General features: G+C 47.0%; 1 protein-coding gene across 3 annotated transcripts in view; it reads left to right on the plus strand.

Moving 5' to 3' along the window:
- Nucleotides 1–4,353, plus strand: part of LOC106568094 (roundabout homolog 1) — a 261,979-nt gene extending 257,626 nt beyond the window's left edge. For all 3 annotated transcript variants that reach the window (XM_082960436.1, XM_082960437.1, XM_082960438.1), the window contains 8 exons: nucleotides 41–394; nucleotides 540–653; nucleotides 745–1,123; nucleotides 1,228–1,727; nucleotides 1,843–1,992; nucleotides 2,122–2,343; nucleotides 2,551–2,741; nucleotides 2,874–4,353. In XM_082960436.1, coding sequence (XP_082816562.1) covers nucleotides 41–394; nucleotides 540–653; nucleotides 745–1,123; nucleotides 1,228–1,727; nucleotides 1,843–1,992; nucleotides 2,122–2,343; nucleotides 2,551–2,741; nucleotides 2,874–2,888 — 1,925 coding nt within the window. In that variant the 3' untranslated portion in view covers nucleotides 2,889–4,353. The remainder of the gene's footprint in view (nucleotides 1–40; nucleotides 395–539; nucleotides 654–744; nucleotides 1,124–1,227; nucleotides 1,728–1,842; nucleotides 1,993–2,121; nucleotides 2,344–2,550; nucleotides 2,742–2,873) is intronic.
- The last annotated feature ends 5,029 nt before the right edge of the window (nucleotides 4,354–9,382 follow it).

Raw genomic sequence — 9,382 nt, forward strand, 5'->3', positions numbered from 1 at the left:
AGTGTCTCTAACCTTAACCCCATGGGTCTCCTCTCCTCAGCTGACTGCATTGCCAACTATGGCAGCCAGTTGGAGAACCAGCAGGGGGGTCTACTGGGGCCTGAACAGGCCGTGTACAGCGACGTGGACCTCTCCAACAAACTCAATGAGCTCAAGACCTTCAACAACCCCAGCCTGTGCTACATGGGCCCAGGGGCAGGGCCGCCCACCCCCTATGAGCCCACCCCCTACGCCACCACCCAGCTCATCCAGTCTAGCATCCTAAACAAGGCTGGAGCTGCAGGGGCCGCGGCCGGGACCCCTGATATACGCTGTTGGAACCAGCCCCCCTCCCAGCTGCAGAAAGCACATATGCAGTACAACATCATGGAGCAGAGCAACAGGCTCAATAAAGGTGAGAGGATTGGACATAGCGTAGCAGTGGTGGGAGGGAGGGTATTTGGGAAGTTACTTCTGTTTGTGTTTATTTGTTTTATTATGTGTAGTCTACATATCTGTTTAACTCTGTCTCTTTCTCTCTGTATCTGCTGTGTCTTCAGACCACTATAGAGGAGATGGGCCTCTGCAAGGCACCGTCCCGTACAACCAGGCCCACGAACACAACACAGGAGGCTCCCACCACAGCTCTGACAGGGGCAGCAACAGCACCTCTGGTGAGACACTGATTACCCGGATCATAGCAATAGGACAAATAACTACTTGTTCTGCAGCATGTTCTAAGAGTTTGTTTGATTGCCTCTGCAGGGAGCCAAAGTCATAAGAAGGGAGCTCGCACCCCCAAACTGCCCAAAACGAACACAGTGAACCGGGGTGAACCTCTGCCCCCTTCCCCTGCCAACCCCCCACCAAGCCGCAGCTGTGACGAATATACCCTGCCCATGGAAAAAAGCTTTAACCCAGATGCCCTATGCCCAATGCTCCCCTCGCGGATGTACCTGCATCCGGATGAGATGGAGGAAGAGGAGGCAGAGGAGGGGATGGATAGGTGTCCCACCCCGCCTGTCAGAGGGGCAGCCTCATCCCCTGAGGGTCTGTCCTACAGTCACCACTCTACGGCAACTCTCACCCCCTCCCCCCAGGGAGACCAGCACAACGGCCTACACAATGGAACACAACACCACAGGTAACTATGAGCCCAACTCACACTGCCTCTCACTCATCCCAGCTACAACCGTCAGCCATTTGTATTAATCAATGCTTTGATCCTTTCCCTTTTTCCCTTCTTAGACAACACGTGCCCAGCCCCCCTCCTTCCCCACTCCCCCTCTCCCCCCCACACACCTACGGCTACATCTCCAGCCCCCTGGCACTGGATACTGACGGCCAGGAGGAAGAGGAGGAGGAGGATGAAGAAGAGGCAGGGGATGAGATGGATGCAGACATGGTCCAGAGTCACTACCACCAGCACCAAAATAACCACCAGCCCCACCAGCAACTGCGCCACCACCAGCACCCCCGTTCCCCACGCAGGCTGCACCTCCGGGGGCTGGAGCAGACGCCGGCCTCCAGCACGGGGGACCTGGAGAGCTCCGTGACGGGCTCCATGATTAACGGCTGGGGCTCGGCCTCCGAGGAGGACAACGGCTCGTCAGGACGCTCCAGCGCCGTCAGCTCCTCAGACGGATCCTTCTTCACAGACGCAGACTTCGCCCAGGCTGTGGCCAACACTGGAGACTACACAGCAGGCCTACGCATGGCCAGGTTCCCAGAGGACACAGGACCAGCAGGTGAGGAGGAGAGAGGGGCAGGAAACTGGGTCAGGGGAAAATATCAGAAATAAAATGCATAGATATTCCTTCTTAGATAAACCTTCATGGACTGACTGTTTGTCTGTTAACTCAGGGCGAAGGCACCAGCGTCCCAGCAGCCCACTGTCCACAGACAGTAACATGAGCTCTGCAGTGATGCAGAAGAGACCGCCCAAGAGGCACAAGCAGCACCAGGCCCAGGTTGGCCACCAAGGTCACCAGAAGAGGAACGACTTCTTAGACGGTAAGGGACTGGGTCTGAGACATAGGTCACTGCATGGAACAGCTCTCACATTGACTTCTCTGGCTATACAGTACATATGCCTTGGTGAATAAAGTTCCAATTTCCATGTCTGTGTTCTTCTCTCCTCAGACTCATGCATGCCCTTGAAGTCCCCTAGTCACATGTCGCGGTGTGGCTATGAGGTGCGGGGTGCCACGCTCCCTAGGATTGGCTCTGGGGAGGGTCGGGGCCGGAGAGGGAGTGCAGGAGGCCAGAGGACCAGAGAGGGCTCTGTAGAGAGACGGGAGGGCCAGGACAAGAACAGGACTCCACAGGGAGGCAAGGGGAGCAGCAAAGCCCGTCAGCCACCAGGTACTTACTGCAATGTAGTGTACTTCCAATGTGGTTTGTGTGTTGGAACAAAGTACAAATATGAGCTTTATAACATTATGCTTGTATGTGGTTCCTACATGTCAAAATAAATCCCCTTGAAAACTATGATGATTCCTCACAATGGAGTTTATCCAGCACAAACTAAGTAGAATGTGTTTAACCAACCACCATCTCTCTCTGTCTCAGGTTCTGAGGACATCCCTCCGTACAGCAGGCCCTCCTTCCCCTCGGTGCAGGGACAGAGCCAGGCTCAGAGCTCCTCCAGCTCCATGTCCTCCCGGGGCTCAGGAGGACAGAGGAGAGATGGGACCCGCAGGAACCCCACAGACACACTGCCCAGCATCACAGGCTTCCAGACCCAGGAAGAGGAGCTAGAGGTGAGAACAAGATACTCATAAAAGTGTCCATTTACTAGTTTCCATGTGTTGAAAATCTAGTATGTCTATGATCTTCTTTTTATTGCCATTAATCAAGGTGTTATATTATAAACTTGTGTCTTGAGTCTACAGCTTCTGGAGAGCTGAAGATCATGGGAGAAGAAAAGGAAACCAGATCTGACATCACAATTCAGTGACTATTATGTAAATTACTTTTCATATCATACAGAACAAAAAAACTGAACAATATTGAATATTTGTTTTTCTTATTACAATTTCTCATTCGATGTCCATCTTCCAGGAAAAAAGAAAGTGAGAAAAAATTGCGTCTGAGTGTGTTAACTCACTGGTATGAAGCACCATTAGATCGTTGTTTACTTGACTTGTTGGTAGAGAACTGGCTTCCATTGACCTCGATGAAACTAGTCACAGCCTCAATGAAAGTACATGCACATTAGATGGCTGTTGTCAGTGTATACAGATACCTTGTCTTGGACCACCTGATGTGGTACATGTCTGTTGCCCCTGTAATTAATATTTGGACATCACTATCCATCTTGTAAATTGTTTGTTAATTTTACTGCCACAAAAATTGCTACAATGGGAATTTTACATTTGTTTTTAATGTATTTTTGTAATGCACTGTTATTGTTTTGTTATTGATGTTGGTCTTGTCAATGTGCATTATTTGTTCTACTTTGGTTTCAAAAGCACAATCACTTAACTTTATTTTAAACTATTGTTATCTATGACCTTCCGTCATACAAGAGGAACAATGATACAAATTATCTTGTTAATCGTTGTCTATATACACGATTGGACCAGTGTTATGTGTCTTAATATTCTGTTTCTGTTAGGGGTTGGGATGGAAACTTAACTCCCCTGTCTAGTTTAGGTTTAATTCAAACCACAGTATTCATTTGGACTCAAGGGGACACTGCCCAAAGCAGTGTCCCCTTGAGATTTATTATGACACAAACTACTGTGTTAATCGGACTATACTCTCATGTCTAAAATTGCACTTATGAGGAAGTGAGAGAGACAGTAGACAAGCTGACGGATACATTGTACCAATGGAGAAGGGTGAGGAAGCCCCATTAGTAGGAGTCTCCCCATCAGTAGGGAACGTTGATGGATCCGTCCTGGAAAATGGATTTCTCCATGCCTGATGATGGATAGCGTTTTCTCCATGAGCAACCAGCACACAGTGACACATCCACCATTGTTTCCCAGCAAGACCGAGGGAGAGGAAAGTGACATTAATACTTACCCTAAAGAAGGACTCTATTACAGAAAGAGGACAACTGGTGACAAAAGACTGGGACTTGAAAATCTGCTGCTTGGCGATGGAACAGCATGTTGGGTTTAGGTTCTTTATGGCTACATCTAGGTCAAGCTTTGGGTACATTTTTTGGTACATCTACAAAATGTGTAAAACATTGTTCGCTGAGGACACCTGACATTTGTTTGGAGTTTGCCATGTTTTAAAGAATTGCAACTATGTTCATGATGTCAGCCATGGTATGTCATTACTGAGTATGTTATAAACGGGGATGAAAAAAAATATTGTCATTTTTACCACATTATTTATTATTAAAATGTCTTCAAATGACAGTGTCCACCTGGATTTTTTTTGTAGTTAAAAAAAACTTGTTAGGTTAATACCTTACTTCTCTAGCATTTCACCAGTCAATACATCCTAACACAAGGTTGAAGTGAAGAAGGAAAATGGAAGAAGAAGAGGAAGAGGGAGAGCCACCCAAAAGCCTGTTCTTTATGGGAATGTGATGACACGCTGCTTAATTAACCTCACTCATGAACCCTTGTGGTTAATTAACAGAGCAGCTGTGTGCTGTCAAAGGGAAAGAGACGCTCTGGAGCCTAGCACAGGTGTGGCTCTGTGTATGTGCCATGTGTGTGTGTGTGTGTGTAGTGGGGGGGTGGATAGCAGTCAAAACTACAGCTACGAGCGGCAGCCAAAATTCTTCTCTTTGTCCTCCTCAGAGCGCAAGATTGTGATGGAGAGAAAGAACCTGTCAATCAGCCACCCACACACAGATTCCTCCAGAAAGATTCTAATGTGTTCATATTGTTTAACTGTAAGTACATCTCTGCATAATCAACGAGAGCAGAGCAAGAGACAGATGCTGAGCTGCTGGAAGTCCTATCACTGATTGAACTACACAATTGCATTCCATGAGAGATGGGACAGGTTGCTGTTATTAGCTGGAGCTTCTCTCTCCTCTCACCATCAGAGTGGAATGAAACCAGTGTCCCGGCAGCTGTACAGGGCTGTCTGTAAAGGCTAGCTACCTACATTAACCTCAACAGCCCCAGTCACCACAGTGCTTATTCAGTACCATAAAGGGTCGACACAATTAACCCAGAAAGGCCACACTGTAGCCTCCTCTGCTTCTAGCCCACTCTATCTGCCTCCTCTATGTAATTCCCTGTGGTCCCACAGTAGGACCTGCTGATTGAGTCATACTCAAGCATTTCTATCCTGATTGCTCTTTCCATTAATTAGGCAATCATCTATATTTCCATTGCGCAATTCTCTTGACTGTGGGAATGGATGACTCAGATTTACTGCTTTAAGTTACAGTAACAGTAAAGTGGAGAGGCCTTATGCCAGTTTTTTACCGACTCATCTGGTGGGCCCCACTTAAATTCTATATTGCATAATTATCAAGATATTGAAGTAACTCAGTTTAAAGGTCCAATGCAGCCGGGATTTTTTAAATCTCAAATAATCAAATAATTTTGGGGTTATAATTAAGTAACTTACTGTGATTGTTTTAAAGGAAAATGGTCAAAAAGAAACAAAAATAGCTCCTTAGCAAAGAGCAATTTCTCAAGCAGGAATTTTGCTAGGACTATCTGGGAGTGGTCTGAGTGGGGAGGGTAAAACTGAAAACGAGCTGTTATTTGCAGAGAGGTTTGGAACTCTCTTATTGGTCTATTAACTAATCTACTGCCAGTTGATTCCATTCCACCAAAAGAAGCTGACATTTAAGGCAGCCTTTTCAAACAGCTCTTACTCTAAAAGGGCATTATCATAATTTTCACAATTTAACAGTATTATTCCAATCTCATAGTTCGGAAATATATACACTCAGTGGCCAGATTATTAGATACACCACCCCGTTCACGAAAATGGTTCAGTCCTACAGACAGTGGGCGTGGCTTGCTATATAAAGCAGGCAAACAGGCATTGAGGCATTTAGTTACTGATTGAACTTTAGAATGGGCAAAAACGAGTGACCTAAGCGACTTGAGAGTGGTATGATCGTCGGTGCCAGGCGCATCGGTCCAGTATCTCAGAAATGGCCGGCATTCTGGACTTTTCACGCACAACAGTGTTTGGGGTTTACCGAGAATGGCGTGACAAACAAAAAATATCCAGTCAGCGGCAGTCCTGTGGGTGAAAACAGCTCGTTGATGAGAAGTTGAACGAGAATGGCAAGAATTGTGCAAGCCAACAGGCCACAAACAGGCAAATAAAGGCGCTGTACAACAGTGTTGTGCAGAATGGCATCATCGGAAGGCGAAACTCATTGGTCTTTGTCACGGATTAGCTACTGCAGCAGACGACCACACCGGGTTCCACTCCAGTGGGCACGCGATCACCAACACTGGACAATTGAGGAGTGGAAAAAATAAAATAAAAATTTGTACAAATCTTGGTTCCTGTTGTATCATGTTGATGGTAGAGTTAGGATTTGGGTAAGCATTCCATGGCCCCATCCTGACTGGTGTCAATGGTACAGGCAGGTGGCAGTGGTGTACTGGTATGGGGAATGTTGTCCTGGCACACATTAGGTCCCTTGATAACAATTGAGCAACGTTTCCATGCCCCAAAGAATTCAGGCTGTTATGGAGGCAAAGGGGGACTGACCTGGTACTAGATGGGTGTACCTAATAAACTGGCCACTGTGTATAAAACACAGGGAAAGCAGGTTTTTGACTGCACTGGGCCTTTAAGGGTACAAAATGCATAAGCAGCAATGCACACACACATACAGAACACACACACCCGTGGCCATCAGAGTAGTGTGCAGGCTTTGATGATGGATCACAGCCGAGTCGAGACACGCTTTTCCTGTCAACATCAGCAAATAAACAGAGTCTATCCATCTTCATTATGCCCTAGTGTGGACAGCCTCAGATGCCGCTACCCAGGGAGAGGGGCATTACTTGTAAGGGAGTCTTTAGAGCAGTCCTGAGAGACTGGGACTGTTGCCTGGCTTCCATGGGCCTCAAACTACACTGAAACCACATGGTTGCATTTATAGAGAGGAGAGACCTCTTCAACAACTTACAGTCAAATTCAACGGGCGAACCCACAAACGAAGAGCGCTGCTTAAACGTGGACAGTAGTGCTCTTTAATGTGATGAATACTGCTTGATTTTCTGTCTCTCTGGGTTTCAGCTCTCGGTGATCACAGCTAGTCTAGTGCCAGGGTTTGGAATACTTGGCACTATAATTGGTCAGATAATAATTGGTCAGATATTAAAATCAAGAGCCTCTCATTTGCCACAGTTAACAAAATAAAGTCAATGAGCCATGATTGAAGTGTTCAGTCCTCCATCAGTATGTGTTCCTCACCATCTATCTCCTTGGTGCTCCAGCAGGCAGGTCTACCCCAGTGCTGAAGCACTCAAATCAAATCAAATATGATGTCATGAGTGAACAGGGAGTACAAGACGGGACTGAGCACGCACCCCTCAGGGGAGGTGTTTAGTCCAAGGGTCCTTAGCTTATTGATGAGCTTTGAGGGCACTATGGTGTTGAACTCTGAGCTGTAGTCAATGAATAGCATTGTCACATAGGTGTTCCTTTTGTCCAGGTGGGAAAGGGCAGCGTGGAGCGCAATAGAGATTGCATCATCTGTGGATCTGTTTGGGCGGTATGCAAATTGGAGTGGGTCTAGGGTTTCTGGGACAATGGTGTTGATGTGAGTCATGACCAACCTTCTTTCAAAGCACTTCATGGCTACAGACGTGAGTGCTACCAGTCGGTAGTCATTTAGGCAGGTTACCTTAGTGTTCTTGGGCACAGGGACTATGGTGGTCTGCTTAAAACATTGGTATTACAGACTCGGACAGGGAGAGGTTGAAAATGTCAGTGAAGACACTTGCCAGTTGGTCGGAGCATGTTCGCAGTACACGTCCTGGTAATCCGTCTGGCCCTGCGGCCTTGTGAATGTTGACCTGTTTAAAGGTCTTACATCGGCTGCGGAGTGCGTGATCACACAGTCATCGAGAACAGCTGGTGCTCTCATGCGTGTTTCAGTGTTATTTGCCTCGAAGCTAGCATAGAAGTAGTTTAGCTCGACTCGTAGGCTCGTGTCACTGGGCAGCTCTCGGCTGTGCTTCCCTTTGTAGTCTGTAATGGTTTTCCAAGGCCTGCCACATCCGACGAGCGCCAGAGCCAGTGTAGTACAATTTGATCTTAGTCCTGTATTGACACTTTGCCTGTTTGATGGTTTGTCGGAGGGCATAGCGGGATTTCTTATAAGCTTCCGGGTTAGATTCCCGCTCCTTGAAAGCGGCAGAGCTGGCCTTTAGCTCAGTACGAATGTTGCCTGTAATCCAGCTCACAGCAGAGCAGCACTTCTCAGTGGGGGGAAGAGAGAGACAAAGAGAAAAAAGATAGAGGGTAATCCCCTGTCACTTCCTCCTCTGTTCTGCCCATGCAATTTAACCCACACACACTGCCTTCTTTTCCCCTTCCATCCTTTCCCCTCATCCCTTCCTCCATGCTGAGTCAATTAACCATTGACAAGAGGGATTTAATGCCCCTCTCTGCAGGCTCCCTCTCTCTTCAAATCCTACCTCAATCTCCAGAGGAAGATGAAATGGCTCTTAATTGTTGCCTTAATTTCTATGCCAAACCATTTCCATAGAACCAGGCCATGCCCGCTCATCAAGACTGAGGCCTTTGCAGGCAACCGTCACTTTACATGTATGAGTTTCTGGAACTTCTTATTTCATTTTGGTTTACCCCTTTTGAGTAATATACACTATATATATATAAAGGTTTGTGGACATCCCTTCAAATTTGTGGATTCGGCTATTTCAGCCACACCCATTGCTGACAGGTGTATAAAATCGAGCACACAGCCATGCAATCTCCATAGACAAACACTGGCTGTAGAATGGCCTTACTGAAGAGCTCAGTGACTTTCAACGTGTCACCGTCATTTTTTTTTTTTTTTTTTTAACCTTTATTTAACCAGGTCGGCCAGTTGAGAACAAGTTCTCATTTACAACTGTGACCTGGCCAAGATAAAGGACGCTACCTTTCTTTATCTTGGCCAGGTTGCAGTGTCATAGGATGCTACCTTTCCAACAAATCAGTTTATCAAATTTGTACCCTGCTAGAGCTGCCCCGGTCAACTATAAGTGCTGTTATAGTGAAGTGGAAATGACTAGGAGCAAGAACGGCTCAGCCGCGAAGTGGTATGCCACACAAGCTCACAGAACGGGACCGCCGAGTGCTGAAGCGCGTAAAAATCGTCTGTCCTCAGTTGCAACACTAACTAGGAAGTTCCAAACTGCCACTAGAAGCAACATCAGCACAAGAACTGTTCGTCGGGTGCTCCACGAAAGGGAGCCGAGCAACCGCACACAAGCCT

Source organism: Salmo salar, chromosome 13 (assembly GCF_965601325.2).
Source record: "Salmo salar chromosome 13, fSalSal1, whole genome shotgun sequence".
Classification (NCBI taxonomy): domain Eukaryota; kingdom Metazoa; phylum Chordata; class Actinopteri; order Salmoniformes; family Salmonidae; genus Salmo; species Salmo salar.